Raw genomic sequence first — 22,844 nt, 5'->3', positions numbered from 1 at the left:
CTGATCGACCACCACTATGGTTAAGGGTTCAAACAATGAAAATACTCAGTTCTGATTAGAAAAAGTTGACGGTGTTGTTGGTAGGAAACAGGGTGTGTAAATAGCTGGCTCCTGTGCCAAAGTGGAACATTATTTTTTTGTACTTTCACATCTTTACCCAGGTTGTAAGACAGCAGTGAACTATATTATTGTGTATTATTAAGCGATGATGGATATATCTTAAGGGGATTTTTCATGCACTGAACAATTTTGAGGTACTGGTCTATTTTGCTTCCATTTTACTTAACTTACAAAATACACATTACTTTGTCTATTTGCAAATATACTTTTCTGATTCATAAAACATTTTCTTCCTGAAAACACTGCAAAAATTGTTGACTGTATTTCTGATTTATGAAGTGAATCACACACAGAAATGTCTCAAATGTCCATTTTAATAACCTTCAGCTTTAATATCTCAACAAACTAATAATTTGAACCTGACTTTTTCCAATGTTCAGATATCTGTTATGGAAACCAATGCAAATCATAAAATATTAAATAATATAATGCTTGCATGCATGCATATTTAAACATTTCAGAAAACTGTCAACATCAGCAATTGGGGAAGTATCATGGTTGTATCTTTTAGTTCACAAAATATTCTATTCACCTAGAGTGTCTTTCCTTAAAAACTATTGGATTGCCATGCAACTATATACAAACATTCATGGTCCCCAGAGGATGAAGCCCACTCATTCTGGTGATTCCCTTACTTTCCATCCAGAACCATTATCAGGTCACCTATGACCTTTCAGACTGCAGGCTGACCTTTGACAGTTATAACATCATGGATGCAGTGTAATGACAGAGGGGATTATTGGTCTGCAGGAGGCTTAGAGGACCATTCAATTCACGAAGACACATTAAAGGCTTTGCAATCATAATCAATAATGTTAAATGACATGGATCATGGAGAGATAATTATTTCTGCTCCAGTAGTTGGGTATAGACACTGTACAGTCATATTAAATGTAGTATTAAGTGTTGAAGGTGATGTGATGAAAGTGGTGATCACTAATCATTTCAGTGATGAAAATGTGGATTTGGGAAAGAGGTTCACGTTAGCGGCACATGAATAAATGCTAACTGGTAAATAAAATAAAACTGTGTTTAGAAACATCCAAGTACAACATATTGCATCTTTGACTTTTTAATTTGTTCGTTGTGTTAAATTAATTTGAAATTACTTTCCTTTTACTTACCTAATTTGTTTTCCCCTACTTGACAGTTTAATTTTTCAGTAGTGATGATGGCAGTGTTTTGCTGTACATCCTGATTTGTTGCTTGAAATATGCTTTATCTTGAATGAACAAACTTGAAAACTGCATAAAAGGATAGATTTGTGGGTTCTTTTATTTTCTCAAAAATTCCTTCCAGATTATCAACTCTAAACTGTACTGCTATGTTGGGTCCTTTTTCCCCCTGTCTTCTAAATGTATCTTTTTTTCATCATCTTACAGATATGGAAGAGAGAACGAGTGCAGGGTCATGGGCGAGTGGAAGTCGTTCTTCCAAGGTAACTACCAACAACAATACTTACTAATGATAATATTTGCTTTAATTACTGTTAAATGCAATTGATTTGATAATTTTTAAACATTACTATTATTGTTATAACAATCATTAGAACTGCTACCACTACCATAATTAATATACTGGGTATGTTCTTAGGACATGTTACTGACATAGATTTATGAGGAGACAAGATTAGATTATTATGTGTGTTGCCGAAACGGATGCATTTACATATTTTCAACATCTGGTTAGAAAATTGAGCAGTCAGATTTCAATCCATTTCTAATATGTCTGTGTTGTTTTTACAAGTGGCTTTTTTCATGTGAGAAAAACCCATTCTTCCTACGACTGGAGGGTATGAGTTTGAGATGTGTAGTTACTTTAGAAGAGAAACATGCCAGCAAATTAGAAATGATTCTTCATTTTTTTTAAGATTATGTTTTGGACACTTTTTTTATTGAAAGTATATAGTATATTAGACGGCTAATAGGTAATGTGGAGCATGGGGGGTGACACGCAACAAGAGTCCCTAGTTGCGGCTCATTTGGTGTGAGTCTCATTGACCATCATGACTAGGGTTTGGTACGATTTACATTCAAAACAGTACCTGGATTTTGGTACCAGTGCCCAGCGGTACCAAGTGTGTCTCGAAAGAAAACAAATTGATTTCTAATGCAAAGTGATTTGCATTAGAAATACTGCAGCGAGCAGTTTTGAAAATCACACTTCCGACCTTTCCAGTGAAATGATTACTCTCAACTACTGCTGTTGGTAAAAGTATCTACATATTATCAGGAAATATCATTGTTGTCTATTTCTTTCCAGAGTTATGCAGATGGATCCCAGTACATGGCGTCACATGATAGCATCTCACCTCCGTACGCCATCTCCAGCCGCCTCACAGGTACGTGTGTGTGTGTGTTCAACTTTGCATTCACCGCTTTGCTGGGTTTTGATCTGAGAGTGCTTGTGTTTGTGTGTGTGACGGCTTGTTTTACCGGTCATGTGGGGACATATATCTGATTACACAGTCAGATTGTGGGGACTCGCCTTTTTTCGGGGGGGGGGGCAAAACGGGGACAATTGCGTTGCATCATTACATTTTAGGGTGATCTAGTTTAAGGTTAAGGTAAGAGTTTGCACTAGGCTGGTAGCAGTTATGGTTCGGGTTTGGGTCTCCAGGAAATCGAAATCAATGAAAAGCCCCAAAAGTCCTGAAAATACGACTATGTCTTTGTGTGTATGTGCAGAGAATTACTGAACCGCTATCATACACTGGAGGAGACAGGTCATCTGGCGTGCGATTTTCTCTCTCTCTCTCCTTCGGCCCGCTGTGTGGAAAACGCCAGGCAGTGTGTGCTCATTTACCCATGATGCTCTCTGCCTCTGGCTCTCTCCGATGTGGCGCCAGTTGTGAGCAAATGACCACTGACACAGATAATCTGCCCCTCTCTCTCTCTCTCTCTCTCTCTCTCTCTCTCTCTCTCTCTCTCTCTCTCTCACCCACACACACTCGGAGCTTAATTACCTTTGACTGGATGCATCAAATATGGAAGATGTCAGCTCTCAGCTATCTGACTCTTCCTGCTCTCTTTCTGTCTCCTGCTCCGTCTCTCATTTGTTGGTTTTCATTGGATGTTAAACCTTCCATTCTGAAACCACAAAGAGTTAACACGAGTTTGTTTAAGTTATTGTTTTGGAAAGTGCTGTATTTTTTGCAAACACCAGCAGTCTATACTGACTGATGCTTAAGGTTCTTTAATGTTATATGCACAACAATTACAGAGAAGCTGTAGTTTTCAATGGAAATCTTAGATCTCAGGCTCCCTCTAACAAAACTCATAAAATATGTTTAAAGAAACCAGGCAAGTTAAACAAAATGAAAAAGACACCATAACTTAAATAACATATATACAAAATGAAATAAAATTCTATAAATGTGTAAAAGTTTGCAGTAGACGAAGATTGCAAGAGAATAAACTCAATGTTAACAGGAATGAAGTAATGTATATGCTTAATGAGAAATGTAAATATGCATACAGAGGTGTGAACATATTAAATAATAGTTTATAAGGGTAAATATGACAATAGTGTGTGTGTGTTCAGCAGTGTTGTGTCTTCTGGGATGAAGCTCTCCCTGAGCCTGGTTGGTGCTGGAGCAAATGCTGCAGGACCGTCTGCCAGACGGCAGCAGGCAGAACAGTTTGTGTCTGGGGTGATTGGGGTCTCTGATAATCCTGTTGGCCTGTCTCCCTGCTCCGCGTGGTGTAGAGGCCCCTTCATCAACAGCAGCTCCGTCCAAGTGATTTACTCAGCAGTTTTCATCGCCCTCTGTGGAGCCTCGTGGTTGGGCGGTGCCACAGCCATACCAGCCAGTCAGGATGCTCTTAATGGTGCACCTGTAGAAGTAGGACCCCCGAAGAACCTGAAGCGACTCACTCTCTCAACCGCAGTCCTGTTGATGGTGATAGAAGATGGTGCCTCCTTCTCTCTGTCATTTCCTGTAGTACACAATCAAGCTCCTTAGTTTTTTCTTGTGCTGGGATGGAGGTTGTTGTCCTGGCAATAAGATGCCAGATCTCTGCCCTCCTCTCTGTAGGCTGTCCATTTGTGTAAGTAGTGGTTTGTCGTCAGCAAACTAAATGATGGTGTTGGAGCTCTTGGTGGTCATACAGACGTAACAATCTGCTATAAAGGCCTTTCTGGTTTCATGCTTTCAACCAGATTTGGGGAACTTGGATGAAGGGTTTTGTTCCCATCCATCACAAATTTTGGGTGGTAAGACCTTGTTCACAGTCTGTGTTTTGGTTCAGCCATAAGGCTTTGGATGAGGTTGAGGTTAGGGCTTCATGCAGAATAGTAAAAGTCCTTCCCTTAACGAAGTGGGAGAACTATATCTGGCATTTGTCTTTCCAAAAATGTCACCACAATGTTTGAAGCATTCAATGTTTAAAATATAATTTTATGCTATAGCATTCATTGGAACTAAATATTTTTTGCGTTGTAACTCCAAAACTTCAAGCTTCAGAGGAATTTTTTGCCAATACGTGTTAAGCTCAAATTTGTGTGTTTTCTTTGAAAGCATCTGGTTCCTATTTTAAATCTACTCGCACAAAACAAAAAACTTGAACTTAATTCTTGTCAGTTAGTTGTGAACGAACACTGCGGAAAAATAGACATATGAATAAAAGAAAAGAAAAGAAAAAGGATGCAAAACTTCGGAATTGTGCGCCTTCTCTAGGATGATCCATCGTGTGCGCAATGTGCTGTGACAGTGTTGTGATCACGGTATGTAGCTGCCAAGGCAGAGAGGGAAGAGGCGACGCAGAGTCGGAAATGGAAATATTGTATTCTTCATCTGGCACGCGGGAGCCGCAATTTACTTTGATAATGATAACACTAAGAGACAGAGACAGCCAGGGATATGGAAGACACACACACACACACACACACACACACACACACACACACACACACACACACACACACACACACACACACACACACACACACACACACACACACACACACATACATTTTCTTCACTTTCTACCCGTGACTGTTCTGATCTGGGTAAATCCAATTGTCTTCCTTGTCTGTTGGCTTTTCTCTCTCTTTTTGCATGTCCTGATGGAAAATGTAGCGTTTCAGTAGCAATACTAAAACCACAGAGCCCTCATTGATATCTGTGATTGTGTGTTCTTAGTGCCAGAGAGCGACTCTGTTGTTCTTCTTTCCACAAATGTTGGCCACACAAATGCTTTTTACTTAATTTAGGGACTTGACTTTTTCCAGTGTTGACAGTCTCAAGCTGTTGTGCTAAAGAACATTATGGGGAAAAAAATATGTTATCCTCTCTAACCATACAAAATCTATTCGGACTAGTTGGTTGAGTTTATTGGTAGATGTTGCCAGGGAAGTACTAGATGGTTGCTAAGGCATTTTAGGTAATTTGTAAGATGTTTCCAGGAGATAACTATGTGGTCAACAAGAGGTTGAAAAAGTTTTTTTTAATTTAGTCGCAGTATTCGCTAGAGCATTATTGTTCATTGAGGTTTTGCTAGGTGGTTGCCAAATGGTTGGTTGGGCATTGCTTTACAACGCAATGGTATTATTGACTAACCCTTGCTGAGGTGTATCTAGGTGATTGCTTTGTAGTTGCTAAGTGGTTGATGATGATTGTCCTTGTATGGTGAGGGTGTGCTAGGGCTTTCAAGCTCTTTTTATACCCATTCTTGTGAACACGATATCTTGGTAACCCGTGGAGGGAATTTCTTCAAATTTGGCATTAAACGTCAACTTGGACTCAAAGATGAACTGATTAGAATGTGGTGGTTAAAGGCAACTGTGACCTCACATCTGTCCCATTCTCAAGAACATTTATCTAATGGAACTCCTGTAGGGAACAAAATTTCAGCGTTTACAATTGCTGCTTTTGGTTTTTAATGAAGACCTACCCGGCTTTACAGGAACAGAGTTGTTTCCCAATGTCATTGTCTTCTATGTCAGTCGCCAGGTGTTGCAGTGGTTCACTTTTACGTTGTGATCTGTAGCTTTAGCTTCTATCTTCTATCCTTCAAACGCATATTCTTGACCCTTCTGTCTGCCTCTCTCTGAAACCGCTTTTTTTGTTTTTCAATAATATTTTTGCAGAGAGTGCAGTTGGTAACAGTAAGGGCTCCATGGTAGCTACAATAGCATGACCGAGTAGCAGTAGGTGTGGGTTAGAAAAGGGTCAACTGAAACAAAGATATTTATTTATTTTTAATTAATAACACACCTATTAATCATAAAAGATACATTGATATTATTATGTTATATTATATTATATTTATTATTATTATTATTATTATTATTATGTTATATTATAGGAGGGTTAAGAGCTATGATTTGGGTTTGACATTTGCAAATCATCCTGAAACTTTTGGGTCATAAACCATCTTCTACATCTTTTTTTTTTACATTTAGCACAAGGTTGATAGCGTCACAACAGGCCAATGTCTCTAGCTGATAAGCTAATGTCAATGTATCAGCATCATATTGCAATAGTCCTAGAGCTGCTACGTCATCAGACAATTTGATAAAGTAATTACTAGGATGCCTTTTAGAGTGGAAATGTTTGTCATGAGCACATTAGTGTTTCTTTGCAAAGTTTTGGTAGCTTGTCATCAAAGTAGTCACTTTACAGACAATGTGAGCTCAAACTGACGGACATGTCACTTGAGGAATGAATTATTCTCAGGTTTGAGGCTTAGTAATCGTGATTCTCACCTGAAATGAACTCAAACTAAAATGAAGAAAGAAACACCGCAGAGTTTAATGAACCAAACCTGAACATGTTGAGTGTGAACGCAGCCCGTCTCTCTCTCTCTCTCTCTCTCTCTCTCTCTCTCTCTCTCTCTCTCTCTCTCTCTACGCCTCTCGCTCCTCTCTAACCTTGTCTGTCTTTCTTAACCCCCCACCATCAGATTAGAGTGATGTTATGCTCTAGATAATCAGCGAAGGGATTAGTGTCATCTCAGCGACCCCACTAGATTAATCTGCCGACACACACACACACACACACACACACACACACACACACACACACACACACACACACACACACACACACACACACACACACACACACACACACAGAAAAGCAATCAGAAGATGTGTGTGTGTTTTATGTATAAATGTGTATAAATGTGAACCTGCACTTATATATATATATGTTTATATAAGTGCACATACATGTGGGTTTTTTGTGTGTGACTTCTGTGTGTGTTTTAATGATTTTTGGGTCCGTGAGTGAATTTGTGACGCCAACTTCTGTGTGTGGTTTTGCTGTGGTGTGTGTGTGTGTGTTTGGCAGGTTACTGTGTTAGTATCTGAGGGAATGATGTCAGTTTTTCATGAATGTGGTTTTGTGTGGTTAAATGTACAGGAGTGTGTGTTCATTTGTGCGTGTGTTCTTTGTGTAAATGAGTGTATTTACACTGTTCTTGTTCGTGTATCGCTGTGTGGGTTTATGTTCATTTAGTCAATTGTTGTGTGTGTTGAGTGTACAATACTGGCTTCCATGTTCATATGTATGTTGTGTGTGTGTGTGTGTGTGTGTGTGTGTGTGTGTGTGTGTGTGTGTGTGTGTGTGTGTGTGTGTGTGTGTGTGTGTGTTGTTTCAATGACTGTCTGCTACGTGTCTTTCTGATGTCTTGATGTGTGTTTTCCTCGAATTTGTCTGTCTTTGTATCAGCATGTGTGATGCTGGCTAATGTATGTATGTGGATGTATGTCTATCTGTGTGTGTGTGTGTGTGCTCATGCTTGTGAGAATGTGCATGAGTGTATTTGTGCTCTTTAAATTGTGTGTGTTACAGTTTGTGCGTACATGTTGAGGTGTTGTGTGATTCTGGCTTTCATGTGGTTACACAGTATGTGTGAGTGTTTATATCTACCTGTGTGTAGTTGCCTTGCAGAGCAGGTGCACCACCATAACCCCCCTTCATAACTGTCACCTACATAGTAAATGAGAGGCTCAGTGGTTTCAGCCGGTAAGCACATTCTGTTCTGTTATAAATAAACGATCTGATGTGGCTTCAGTCTGATCTTGATGCGCAGCGGCTTCGTGCTACCAGCTTCTGGTGCTTTCATTCTGGCATTTCAAAAACTTGATTCTTACAAGAAGACGTGACAGAACACAGAGTGATGTTACCACAGAAGTTGCTCTGCAGCACACTCTTCACATTTTTTTTTTTTTGTACGGACACAGTTCTTGACTGGTTGTCAGCAAGCAGTTTGTATTACTCGCCAGATCAGAAGATTGATTTATTTTCTCTGTGCATACTGTTTGCATTTAGCCTTGCCTAGCGCAACGACTGGTAAGAGGGTGGAAGTGTAAGCTTAGCTCCATCAAAGCTAAAACCCAACAGCCATGCTTGCGCCTACAGTGAGACTGAAGAGGATTTTTGGCATAGTGATTCTTTGAGGTCAATGTGAACTTCAGCCAGCTAATATACAAGTTAATGATTTAGCATACCAAAAATGATCTTGTTGCAATAGGGGCAGAAATTTCTGCTGCGAAACTAAAGGACATTAGTTTTGCAGATATTTGGTCACAAACTGAAATCTTGGACAGATTGAAATTTTGCCCCGATGATGGCGCTAAATTATATTAACGGATCACCAAAGTTAATAGAAAATGATCCTCTGGGGACCAATTTCACGGCAATCCATGCAATATTTGTCGACACCACAATTGTCAACCTCATGGTGGCGCTTATTGAAAAGATGGCCAACATCAGTTTCATTAATCCTCTGAGGACAAAGACCGAACTATTTTGCAATTCATCCAATAGTGGCTAAGGTGTTCTGTTTGGACCAAAATTAGTGGACCGATCAGGAATGCCATTCTTACACCTAAAACTTCAAAGTTGTCTGGGTTTACATGTTGAGGGCCAATCTTGGTAGTCAGATAAGTTTTGTGACAGTAGAGGTAAAAGAGAGATCAAACCAGACTACGAAGACAGGACTGTTTTCGAAGCTGTATGAATCCAGCAGTTGTTTGGGCCTATGATAACTTACAAAAAAAAAAATGTTCTAAGCTCTACGCATTTCCAAGCGCCTGCTATGAAAAACCTGTTTAGGCACCAAAACAACTTGATTAGGTTTAAGAACTGTGGTTTGAGTTAAGATAATGATGTTTGTTCCCTAACTCGTGTCATTGGTTGGCACTGGTTAGTTAAGTACGTAATCCATCAAATATCTAACGAAAGTAAGGTAAATTAAGCGAACATTGACTTTTGGTTTCATACAGGAAACAAAGAGTGGTCTCCAGGGTGACAGTCCTGTGTTTGTCTGACTTGTCCATCTATCCCAAACTTTTCCTCTAGCAGACTATGTCACTCTTTATTTTTACGTCACCTTCCTTTCTTAGAAGCAGCCCTGCAGGTGCTGGCTCATGATTATGTGCATATACAAATGATGCATTACTCTTCGTAGCTATAAGTACATACAGTGAATGAGAACAGCCTGAAATTATCCAACTAACGGCTGTTAAAAACCACACAGTCATTTTTGTCTGTGTTTCTACATGTGTTCAATGTGTGCGTCAGACAGCTTTGGAGCTGTTGCCTTTGATGAACAGTAAGCTTTGACATCACAGTTTACAGTTACACTAAAATAACATTGCATTTCATAAAATAAATTTGACCTTGAAGACAATTGTCAAATAAAACAAATGGATAAAATTGCATCCATGAATATCAAACACTGAATCATTCAGTCTGCAGTTCATATGAAAAATGATCACAAAAACCTAAAAGGTCATTGTTATTAACTGTGATAATACAGTGTTTTATATTATATTAACAGCATTAAACAGAACTTTACAGTATATAAAGAACTGGTATGAGCATGATGATCTTAGCTCCCTCCTCCTTCTCCTTGTTGTTTTTGTAGAAATGTAGTGAGTCAGCCGTCTGTCTCACCTCTGTGTGCCCTTATTAATGAGTGTTGAGCCACGAGGCTGGACCCCCTCTGAGGAGGTCACATCTGGACACTTTATATAGAAATACATCTCTCTCTCTCTCTCTCTCTCCATCTTTTCTTCTGTCTGTCTTTTGTTCATGCTTTGTTTCCTCTTTTTTTCTCTTCAGATCAGATTTACTTTATCCTTTGCTCATCTTTATTTCTCTTTTCTTCTAAGTTCTTACTCTCCATCAACACTTCCCCATGTAATTTTATCCTTTTCCTGTCATCTATCTCTTAATTTTTTTCCTTCCCTCCGTCTCTTTATCATCCTCTACTTTTCTCACCCCTTCTCCCCTCCACGGAGACCAGGCCCTCCTGTCTCCCTCTCTACCCCAGCAGCCCCTCACCTCAGCTGGGTGTAATGCCAAGGTCGTCCCCCTGTCTCTCCCTGCTGGGTCTGGGTCTTTGTGCTCGGAATGTTTAAACATAAAGGAGAGGAGAGGAGACTAGATTGAAATTAGGGAGTAGAGGAAAGAGGAGATTAGGAGAGGAAATGCGCTGACACAAATTATAAGCTTCTAAAAATGACAAAAATGACAATTAATTTATTGTTAAGTTTATAAAATGTCCTTATATTAAAAAAACATCACACATAGTTTTGTTTGCTTTCTCAGATGGAAGTGTCCGTCGCATATGATGTGTTAAAGACCCTCTGGAAGATAGAAATCTGACGATTATGATAGTTTTCATAGCGGGGAGCTGTGATAAACGTTGTAGTTTTGCCGATTGTTTAAAGAAAACTTGCTTTCCATCATCCCGTCGAGGATTCAATCAGTAATCAACTGTTCATAATGATTTTCTATTTTTGGATGTGTATTTGAATCACTTGAACATATATAGTGGTGACATATAGTAACACCTGTTATTACAAGTTCAGTAAGGTCAGAGATCAACAGCTGAGCCAACTCCATTAACTGAATGAAGACCCCAAGACAGAACTGAAAGCTCCGAAAAGCTATTAAGGACCCTTAAATTAAGAATACGTTAAACAGTGTTCCCAAAGGTCAATAGTGAACTTCCATGCTCAGTCTCTCAAAATTGGATGAATGTTAATGAATCAGCAACATACATTTTGATACATATATAATAATAATAATTAAAAGAAAACTCCTAACAAGATTTAATTTCAAGGTGATTTTACAACAATAAATACAACAGATTAAGCCAGGTCCATGGGCACAATTAAATAATCAAATAAGATAATCAAATAGATGAATTACTTTATTTTAAAATCCTTCATATCCTGCTCCGCCCTCAGTGATTCTGTTTCTATTGTCCCCACTGATTGAAACTGAACAGCCCCCGTCTCATTCTCAGAGTATTTTGAATGGATGTCATGCATTGATTAGTGCGGCATTGACTTCAGTGCATTAACACGGACGCACAATGTAAGCCTCTGCAGAGCATTTAGTATATTATTGTTTTGAAGGGGCTGTGTATCACCCGTAAATTGTCTGTGTAATTAGATCTGACATCGTAATAATAGGTCTCGTCAAGGCGAGAGGGGCCGAGGGTGGAGATGTTAAACGTATACTCTGAAAGCTGCGGTTCATCGTGGAGCAATTCGGGGTTCCTGAGCGGGGAGGAGTGGAGATGTTTTGGAGTACTTTGTGGCGGGTGCTTTTAGGTTTCTTGAGGAACTGTCAGAGCTAATTACCACTTTATGAAAAGGCTAAATTGTGAAGCTAAGGAACAGCTATACCGTAGGTATCTAATTTCAATGGCAGGTGGTGTTCGTGGGAATGAGATTTTGGTATTTCTATTCTTTCCATCAAGAAAAACTTTATATCTATGCAGTTAGGGGTTCACTTGTGCTGCAGTACTGAATGCACTGTTGTCAAGCTTGTTGAGTAAGAAGGCTACCGTTGTTGAGTTGTTACATAACGTTGTTGCGCTTGCAACGTAACGTTACGCATGGAAAATTACGCTAGGGGCAGTTGTTACTTATTTACGCTTTGCTGTTACGCTTTTTGAATTATAACATATTTCAGTTACGCTTTTCATGTAACTTTACGCATGGAAAGTCGTTATTTATTTATGCTAGCTACTATGTTACAATACGTTATTATTTTAATACAAACAGTGTTTTTTTTTTCTAAATTTAACAAAGTAATTTGTTATAAAACTTGTGTTTGGTTCAGAAATGTCCGCATTCAACCTATTGGCGGTTTGCAGATTAAAGTACAATGACAACTTTTTTTCTGAAAACTTGGTGGCTTCAAGGTGGTCTGTGTTTACCTCTGTCACAAATCGTTTCCTTAAAATGCCTCCATATCAAGGATTCCTCATGAAGCGTAAAACAAGACTAACAGTCTACAGCCATGCCTGATAGGGTGTATCAAATTTCATAGCAATCCATCAAATATAGAAATATTTCAGTCTGGACTAAAGTGGTTGACCTACTGACAGACTGACATTGCCATCTCTAGAGTCTCTGTCTATCTATGTGTCCGTCCGTCCGTCCGTCCGTCCGTCCGTCCGTCCGTCCGTCCGTCTGTCTGTCTGTCTGTCTGTCAGTCAGTATTTCTATCTGTCTGTCTGTCTGTCTGTCTGTCTGTCTGTCTGTCTGTCTGTCTCTCTCTCTCTGCCTGTCTTCCTTCTCCATCTTCTGTCATCCATCCAGATGAGGCCTCTGGAGACCAAGCCCGGGTCATTCGTGTTACACAGTGTGTGTTTGTGTGTGTGTGTGTGTGTGTGTCCTTTATCTTTCTATCACTGCATGTCTCTGCCGCTATGTGTGTGTGTGTACAACTTGTGTGTGTGTCTGTCTGTGTGTTTGTGTGTGTGTGTGTGTGTGTGAGAGAGAGAGAGTGTGACAGACGGTGAAATGGTGCGTAGTAGCACCTGGGCCCTTCAGTGTTGATTGATCGGCTTGGTCATGTGGAAGAGTCCCATCTGGCCAGCCACGCTACGGTGTGTGTGTGTGTGTGTGTTTGTGTGAGTTGGTGTGGAGGGGAGAGAGTGCTTGTTTGTGTGTGAGAGAGAGATAGAGATGTGCAGCATGAAACAGTATGTTTATTGTGAGAGTGAGAGAGGGAGGGAGAGAGAGCTTCTCAGTTAGAACTGTGGCTCCCAAAGGCCAAAGATGAACTGTATTTTATCATTTGAGAGAGAGAGAGAGAGAGAGAGAGAGAGAGAGAGAGAGAGAGAGAGAGAGAGAGAGAGAGAGAGAGAGAGAGAGAGAGACAAACAAGGGCTACATTTACATCGCAAGCTTTAAAGGCTTCTGTTTTTTTTTAAACCTAGAACCTTGTTTTCATAAATAGTGTGTTTGTTTAGGACAGTTTTTTATGGTTTGGGGCTTTGGGGCAATACTATTTTAGACAATAGTGTGGCAACAGTTAGGGAAATCTTTCCATGTTTCACCAAGACCCACAGGCACCAAGTAAGTTCCATAAATAATTTTTTACTAGTTTGGTGTGGAGGAACTTAAATGGACTACACAGAGTCCTGACATCAATCCCATCCAACACCTTTAGGGGGAACTAGATTGCAGACTTAGAGCCGGTCATTATTGCCCAACATCAGGGAACATCTTAAATAGTCTCATGGCTGGAAGAGCCAGGTTCCCCATTGTTATTACAACCAAATAATTCAAAATGTACTGCACAAAGGCCTCCATCGTTCTGGAAAAGACTGTCTTTATAGGCAAATAAAATAAACTTTTTATTTTTATTTATTTCAACCTTTCCTACTTCCTTCAGTGTTGACACAATGTTGGTTTGCTGCAGCCATCACAGGTGTTCACTACATAGATATGTCTGAAGCAGTGGCTGATAAAACTGCTAGAAGGAGTGTGAGCTAAATGGAGTCCTTACTGTAATGCAAAAGTGCTGACTTCCAGGTTAATGGGTTAAAAGAAATGGGTTGCACTCAATAAGGGTTCATCATCAGTATGTCACACTGATAAAGGCACCATGGCTGTTGTTTGCTAACAGATTTGCCAATTTATGTGATGATATGTCAGCTGTGTTTTTAACTAGTTGAAAATGTATTGCAGGTTGAAGGCCTTTACACTCCAAAGGAGTGATGAGTCAACAACGCAGAAATGAGAAATACTCCCCTGCAAATATTGGTCAGGTACTTTTATTGGGAAAGGTAAGAACAGACGGAGAGGGTTTGCGCTGCCTTTGTTGAGGTTGAAAGGAGTAATAAAGTTTTCGGTCTTGGTTGGGACTACGGAACATCTATGTTGTTGTTTCGTAAATGTACGAAACAACACAGACCTTGTTCAGGAAAAAATATGTTGCTCTTTTGCCACTTAATATTTGTGTTCTGTGTGGAAGTATTCACAACAAAAACAGTTCGTAGAAGATATTTAGAAGAAAAAAAAAAACGGCCTATGTGTTTAAAGGCCTTGAGACACGCATTTAATTTGTATGGCGATGTGAACTCCTCCACTGAAGAGCTCCGTCAGCATACCCTTCATCTTTCTCCAGCAGCACCAACATCATCACGAATGCCACACCTCTACTGGAGAGCTTTGCAAAAGTCGCATGAATTCAGATGTGACTGTTGACTGGTGATGCATTGCCACAAATCCGATGTGTATCAGATTTAGACCCGGGCCGTAAAATAGCGTGAATCAGATGTTATTTCACACTGAGTCTCTTCTTTAAAAAAATAAAAATAGACATGACGGATAGAAGTCTCAGTTTTAAACAGTTTGGAAAAGAGATAAATAAATAAATAACAACTAAAAGACAAAATGAGAAAAACAGATGCAGAGGGAAACTAAGAGAGAGAGAGAGACAGACAGAGAGAAAGACCGTGTGTTTTCTGAAACGAAGCCAACTGATAATTAATGCCTCTGACATCATGGTGCTCTAATTAAGCCTGGCATTCATTAAGCCAAGTAAGGGGGGGTGTTCGTTAGTGGCTTTTTTTTTGGAAGAGGGGGATTTGTTAAGTCTTCATTGTTACTCTTCTTAGACAATAGAGAAAGAGAGATGGAAGGAACAACAAAAAGAGACAGGTGAGGAGAGACGTGGGGCAGTATGGAAGGATCTGGTGATGTAACATCTTATGGCAGCCATGTTGGAGGTCTTCAGCTTGTGTGCAACAGTAGCTGCAGTTAACTGATTGTCTGTCCAAGTCTCAAAGTTGCCCACCTCAACTGAACCGATTTATGACTGGAAAGGGATCATTTTATCAGTGATTCATAGGTTGTTTTTTTCCTTCTTCAAGTTTCAGTAGATACTCAAAAGATAATCAGATTTGTGTTACTACAAACATATCTTAGTGGCTCAATTTAATGTTGTTGAAAAGGAAGCTAGCTGGCTTGCTAATGTTTTGGACAGGTTTAGCTTGCGTGTGTTTGGCTGTTTTTCTAGTTTCAACACAGACTTTTAGAGTAGATGCCTGTAAGCACTTAAAGCGGGCTAAGCTAGCCAGAACTACGCAATAAGCGAGAAATCTGCGGGAACAGAAGCTATGACTTAATGCCAATGTTAATTGTTTCAGCTAATAAAACCAGGACTATAAGACCTAATTATGATTAAAAGTGTTACGACTGAAGGACCTACAACCAAACACAGGTGCTCGGAAAGAAATTGGGTCTAAAAGGGGTAGATTTGAAAGAGCTGTTAATAAAAGAGTAGAGTTAGCTGTAGTAATGACTAGCGCTAAACTAAAATGGGGAAAATATGAAACGGCAAAGGCTAAGCAGTTAAAGGACAGGGACTAACTAACTCTAACTATCTAAGAAAACTATCAAGCAATACAGTTAGTTTATAAAGCATGTAATCAAGTTGCCGCTAAGTAACTCAGATGACATAGTATAAAAAACCAACAAAGACAACTTTGGGAGGAGGTCTGGTGGGATGGATGGGTAAAACAAACACAGGACTTTCCCCCAGGAGACAGAAACGAGAGAGACGAAACCAAAAGTAAAGGCTAGTGCCACTTATGTAAGTTACGTAACAAATGTAGTTTATTTTTTGTAACAAACACATTCATTTGAACCCACGGCACAATCTTTATCTCAACCAAACAACTTAATGTTGCTGCCTAAACAATCATGTTCAAATGAAAAATGAGAAATAACTTTCTTAAGAAACCATGCTTTTCAACTGTTGTTTGATGTGTATATATGTACATGTATATGTACGGTGACTGGAATCAATGTAGACTGTGTGATATTGGCCCTTCAGAAGACATAAGTTGACAGTGGCAAGAAAAACTTGGTCTTACATTGCATCGTGTGACACGTCCCCAGACTAGGACAGGCTAATTTAAAACTGGGAAAAACAAAGTGAGGAAGTAATTGAGAAAACAAAATCACACAGGGTTGAAAAAGACAAGAGACAAGTCAAGGCAAATAATTAAAAACTTAGGAGGAGAGACCTTAGCAAACAGATTTAAAATAAGGAGGAATTGAGGAACATAATGAGCATTTCAGAAAGGATGTGTGGAGTTATATCGCTGGGAAATAATAGGAAAGAAAAAGGGTCAGTAAACAACGTTGACAGAGTTGAAAAGAGGGAAAGCGAACGAGTTGTAGAAGGAAAAGTAAAGTTTGGTATCCCTGTCCATTTTTTTGATCGGAGGATTTTCTGATAGCTAATTAGACATGGAGGGCCAGCCATCGACAGCTGCATTCATCATCATAAAACGTAATAATTAATGACATTCCAACAAAGAGAAATATGCAAATGAGCCCCGCTCATTAGCATTTTCATATTCAGCTCCCATAATGCTTTTGCTGACAAGGTTGTAATTAATGAAAATTCATGTCTCTTAGCCGGGGTCTAGATTGGATCGCATTCATTCGCAATCCCCCAAACGAGGAGTAAAAAAATAAATAAAAAAACAACGGGGATCACTGCCAAGTTTTTAGGGAGACGAGAGGGAGGGTTGAGAGACATGGAGAGAGAGAGAGACAAGAAGAGTTACAGAGAGAGAGAGAGAGAGAGAGAGAGAGGGAGAGAGAGAAAATTAGATGGAGGAAGGCAGATGGCGAGAGATGAAAGGAAGACAGGCAGAAAGAGAGAGAGAGAAATAAACCAAGAGGAGTAGAGAAAGAGAGAGACGGTGAACAAAAATGGAGAGCAGTATTGATGCAGATAGTTCTAGAACAATGTTGCACAGTGAGACGAAAAGGGAGACAGGTAGAGAAAGAGAGGATACGGTTGAAATTATGAATGGAGAGAGGGATGGAAAAGGAGAGCATCAGAGTGGGCAGAGTGATACCGAAAGTATTTTTACTAGCATCAATCCTTCCTTTCCACCTCCTGCTAAATAATTGCTTTTTAAGTTTGGCTGAAAAATAATATTTCCAACTTTTCTGCTTGTTTGTTTTCCAATTGTCTATATATCAGCTATGTTACGTAATTTGTTCAGTTATTGAAATAGGTTTGGCGTTATCATGCTTTTTTTCCCCCTCCAGCGTTTTTTTACGAAGTGAGCTAGCTGGCTAGTTCACGAACTTCGTAAAAAAGTAAATTACGATGAGCGTAAATGCAAATTGTGCAACTGTACCAGCTGTTGTAAGTCCGGGTACGGAACGTAACTGCTTAGCAACAGCTATACAAATAGATATCAACAGCAAGCCAATCAATTAAAAACTAGACAAAGAAAAAAAATATATATACAGATGTTAAAATGTCTTTAATGTCCACGGCCATCATTTTAGTAAATCTATTTGCCTTGAACGTGTGTGTGTGTGTGTGCGTGCGTGTGTGCGTGTGTGTGTGTGTGTGTGTGTGTGTGTGTGTGTGTGTGTGTGTGTGTGTGTGTGTGTGTGTGTGTGTGTGTGTGTGTTTCTTGCAGATCATACTGACAGATAGTAGTATCTGTGGTTTGGTACCTGAACACAGCTCATAGTGATGTTTTGCACTTCACTCTGCAGCAGCTTGTAATTGTCCCCAGCTACTGTAATAACAATATTCAACTACGTGATGTCAGTTTAATCTGTAGCGCTGCTTCTGATGTCCTGGAGGTTTCATGGTAAACATGTAATTGTTGTGTCCATCACTCTGGAGAACTTCCATAAGTGTTCAAGTTTGATTGTTGATCAAGTGTAAATGTATTTAGTCCTTGATAAGAATTGCATTTACTTTATATTAAAGTAATCCTATCATGCTCATTTTCATGTCCATACATGTATTTTGGGTTCCACTAGAACATGTTTACATGGTTATATAAAAAAACAAAACTTTAATTTTCTCATAATGGCAGTCTGAATATACCTGCAATCAATCTCTGTCTGAAACGCTCTGTTTTAGCGCCTGTCTCTTTAAGCCGTGCCCGAAAAGCCTGTTCGCTCTCAATGGTCAGTGTTTCACGTTCTTCCCAGCATCCGGGGACTCACCTTGTGCGTCAACTCAAGTTGTGACATCACAACCTTACAGGATTCCTGACGCCTCTGTTAAAGGCACAGTTTCTGAATACAGGCCTTGTGCATTTCTGCGTGGATTGAGAGTTGTGATACTTTCATAGCATTTTCATCAAATCTAGACCTGCTTTATAATCAAAACAGACATGAACATCTTACTGTTTACAATATGGGACCTTTAAGGCAATTATTTATTTAAAATAGGTGAAGATTTTGTTGAGGTTTTCAGTCAAGACTTTGTCATGTGTTCTATAACAAGAATATTATGTGGGCTAGTATGTACTTGAGTTTTAATGTAGGATACTTTTTACTCGTACTCAACCACATATTTAGCTTATTTGCTTTTTCTCGTAATGTAATTTACATACTATTAATGGAGTGTGTATTATAATGTTAAAAATTCCAGTGGTGGAATGTAGCACATTTACGATTTTATTATTATTATATATACAGTAAAATTATTGTACAAACTACTGACAGTGGTGCCATTTAATAGTGTCCACTGTACGGAAGTGTAATGCATTCACGAAAGACAACACTATTCGGCTGTTTTATTTAAGCAAAATTATTTCACAACTATGAGAAAAGTTTGTATCTGTTTTTCTTAATCAACAAGAATATTATTTCTTCTGAGAAAAATTTCCATGTGAAAATAATGCTCTGTTTTTACTGAAATAAAGAGATTATTATCTGAGAATTCTGAGAACGGTTTTCATGCTTTCATTTCTTTGGAAGACAAGGTATAAGGTATTTGGTTAATTCAGAGAAACAGAGCTGATCTTTTTCCCCCTTAAATGTTCTCATAATTACAGAGATAATAATCTCCTTAGATCAGAGAAACAGAGCAGATGTTTTATTTTTCCATGAAAACTTTTCTCATAATCTGAGATAATAATCTCTTTAATTTATTTAATTTTTTCTCAAGTGATTGCACTTGACTTTATTATAGTCTTATATGCTTCTGTACCATTGCAAAAAAATATTTTGCCCCAAAATTAGAGATTTGGACGCACTTTTTATGAAGGGGCATGTTTGAAAAAAATTAAGGAAACATTAACAGAAAGAGAGAAAGAGAGGGAGAGTGCACATTAATCCATAGGAATAATTAAACTGCAGATTAGATGGTTTTGTTCAGGTTAAATCAGGATAATCTCTGCAAAGTGCTGCCTGAGTGTCAGCTTCGACCTCCTGTTAATGTATTTTCAAAGTTGGGTAAATAGTCCAAAATACATTAAATACACTGCCAAATCAGATGCTCTGCATAGTTATAACTACTGAGGTTTTAATGATGTTTTGATAACAACGCTTCTCTCACAGTTCAAATTGTTGATATGGATTCATGATTGGGTGAGCTGGTGCTTACTGTAAAACACTTACAGACTTTATCTGGTAAATGTCTGATCTAAAGCTAAATGTTCTCTACAAATGTGTAATTGGTCCTTTAGAGACTGCACATGTCATTTTTTTTAAGCAGGTGTTCTTGAGCTGACAAATCATGTTGAATCCGAACATTTTTACATAGTTTTTGTTGAAAATACATGCCGAGTGTTGAACGTGAAGCCACACAAAGCAGGTGGAGGAGTCGACTCTGCAACGATGCTGGAATACTGATATGTCCTCTGTGTGTGTGTTTGTGTGTGTGTGTGAGAGAGAGAGAGAGAGAGAGAGAGAGAGAGAGAGAGAGAGAGAGACTGACTATGTGTGTGTGTGTGTGCGTGCGTGCGTGCGTGCGTGTGAAGTGTGAAGTGTTGGCACGAGATAGCAGTTGCCCCCTGGGCTTTGCCAACGTGGCACTGCCCCCTCTGCAGCAGCATGGCACAGTCTCTGTCTTTGTTGTGGAACTGGCTCTGTGTGTGTGTGTGTGTGTGCGTGCGTGCGTGCGTGAGTGTGTGTGCGCCCTGGAAAGAGAGGTATCCAAAAAGAACCAACAGAGGAATAAAAAAAAGTGAAAATGTTGAAACAAACCAGTCGTTTGTTCAGATGAACTCAACATTTGGATGTTGAAAAGTGAAAACAGGATGCGTCCTGTTTTGTGTGTTGTGTGTGTGTGTGTGTGTGTGTGTGTGTGTGTGTGTGTGTGTGTGTGTGTGTTTTGGCAGATCTTGGATGTAGTTTATTTTTTTAAATAAATGTTTTCACTAATGGTTTGGGTCACTTGTGTGGGGCGTTGAATTTTCAGTCCCTCAGACATTGAATATTAAGAGCTGGGTGGGGCTTAAAGTCTACCAGCGTGGCATTAATCTCTCTCTCTCTTTATCTCCTCCTTTTTTCCCTTCATCTTTATATCATTCCTTTTCTTCCATCTTCCTCTCTCCCTCCGTTCGGTTCTTTCTACTTCCTTCTCTCCTTTATTTACTCTGACCTTGCCCTCCCCTCGCTTCATCCATCCTTTAATCCTTCACTCCTTTTCTCCATGCTACTTCTTTGTCTCCACCCGTCCCTTTATTTCTTTCCCCTGTCCTCTTTTTTTCTCTGTTTCAGTCTTTCCTATTGCTTTGCCTGTTCTCCTTCCTCCTTTTCCTCCTTCCTTCTTGTCCTTTTTCCTTCTTTTTGTAAGCAAGTCCTTCCTCTTTCACAACCTGCTACCTTTCCCCTCTGTCAGCCTTTTCTTTTCTTTTAATAGTTGTGCTTGTGAAAGACGTGTAAAAGAAAAGTAAGCTGCTATATATATATATATATATATATATATATATCATAACTGTATGGCCTTTGACCTAAAACTTTGAAATTAGTGTTTAGAGGATCTATCAATGAAAACAATAATAATACTGCATTTAAGTATAAAGGCGTTTCCGTGAATTGAAAAGGTTTTTGAATGTCCTCTGATGTTCTCTATGTGGAACAGATTGCAAGCATCATGTTGTGTACGTGTGTTCATCTGACACATGACTGAAGAATAAACCTGCAGACAGTATTCACATTACTGTGAGATGCTCCATTTATCTCTGTGTACTCACTTTGATCAGCTGCGGTATGTTTTTTTGTCATCGGTGCGATGTCATATATTTCTTTTAGTCAGTGTTACATCAGAATTACATAAATACTACGTCTCCTACTGTGTCTCACAGGTACTTCATGCTATCTATTACAGTGACTGTGTGTGTGTGTGTGTGTGTGTGAGAGACTGTGTGTGTGTGTGTGTGTGTGTGTGTGTGTGTGTGTGTGTGTGTGTGTGTGTGTGTGTGAGAGACTGTGTGTGTGTGTGACTGTGTGTGTGTGTGTGTGTGTGTGTGTGTGTGTGTGGAGGTGCCCTCTTTGTGGTTTTGTCTAAACTGAACGTGTCTGTTTTGTCTGAACAGATGTTTCCTGTGGCAAGCTTTTAGGTAACAGCCTCGCCAACACTGTGTGTGTGTGTGTGTGTGTGTGTGTGTGTGTGTGTGTGTGTGTGTGTGTGTGTGTGTGTGTGTGTAGGCCAGTGTGCACAATGGCAACACAAGGAGATCCGTCTTTTCAATAAAAATTCCCTGCAAACTTCACAACAAAGAACTGGTATAACACCGGCTAATGTCTTACCTTCAGAAGTGAGTGCTCCTGCTGACTGTGAGAAAGTAGGCCACAATCCGATCAAGTACTGCACATCACAATGTCGCTGTTTTAATGACTTTGTTTTGCTCTGATAACCTACTGAAACCTTGAATTGACATTAGGAATAGGGATGTTTAGTAGTTGGCTGAAACTACACGAATTGAATCGAGTTTAATGTTTTATCATTAAAATAAGAATATCATTGTATGGTACTCTATTAACAAATAAAGCTACTTACTGTTTAATTAATCAATGTGTAATATTAATCATTAATTTTAAAAGGTAAATTAAAACAAGGGATGTCATGGTTACTAGGTCCCCACTAGAGGACCTAGTAACCATGACGTCACCCATTTGTTTCACGAGTTTGGCATTTTGGCCAACGCTTTATTGGATTTTGCCTGTTGCCATCTTGTATTTTTAAAACTATAAGGGACACAAGAGGGCGGAGCTAATTACAACTGACCGCTTAATCATTTCTAAGCGACCAAAATGTTACAGTTAACCTTCATGAATTGAAAAAACACTTTAAAAGGGTTAATGTTGTAAGACAAGAAAACACGGAAAACATACCGGGAAACGCTTGGGTAGAGACCTGTCAATCACAACTTCAACCCATAAAGCATACCAGGCTTTATGGTCTATTTGGAAATGAATGGGACCATGAGCGAGCAACATAAACATGAACTTGAGTCGCAGGCATGATCCTTTGGCTTTGGTTAGGAGAAGGCTAAACTATTAGCGTCTCTAATTCTCTCTCTCTTTCAGACTCTGTTTAAGAACAAACTAGAAGTGCAGCAGTCAAGTTTTCACCAAAATCTCTTGAATTACAATATACTGAACGATTTTTATGGAATTTGCTGCCCCCAAAAAATGCCTATCCCAGCTTTAATTTTTGACAGATTTAGGCAGAC

General features: G+C 39.3%; 1 protein-coding gene across 1 annotated transcript in view; it reads left to right on the top strand.

Moving 5' to 3' along the window:
* Positions 1 to 22,844, top strand: part of LOC129101982 (transcription factor 4-like) — a 221,563-nt gene that overhangs the window by 60,532 nt on the left and 138,187 nt on the right. Inside the window, exons 4-5 of the mRNA XM_054611869.1 lie at positions 1,503 to 1,558; positions 2,383 to 2,461. Of these exons, the coding sequence (XP_054467844.1) occupies positions 1,503 to 1,558; positions 2,383 to 2,461 (135 nt within the window). The remainder of the gene's footprint in view (positions 1 to 1,502; positions 1,559 to 2,382; positions 2,462 to 22,844) is intronic.

The sequence above is a fragment of the Anoplopoma fimbria genome, chromosome 14 (genome assembly GCF_027596085.1).
Source record: "Anoplopoma fimbria isolate UVic2021 breed Golden Eagle Sablefish chromosome 14, Afim_UVic_2022, whole genome shotgun sequence".
NCBI lineage: Eukaryota > Metazoa > Chordata > Actinopteri > Perciformes > Anoplopomatidae > Anoplopoma > Anoplopoma fimbria.
The sequence above is the reverse complement of the archived record's forward strand: the minus strand, read 5'-3'. Positions and strand labels throughout refer to the sequence as shown.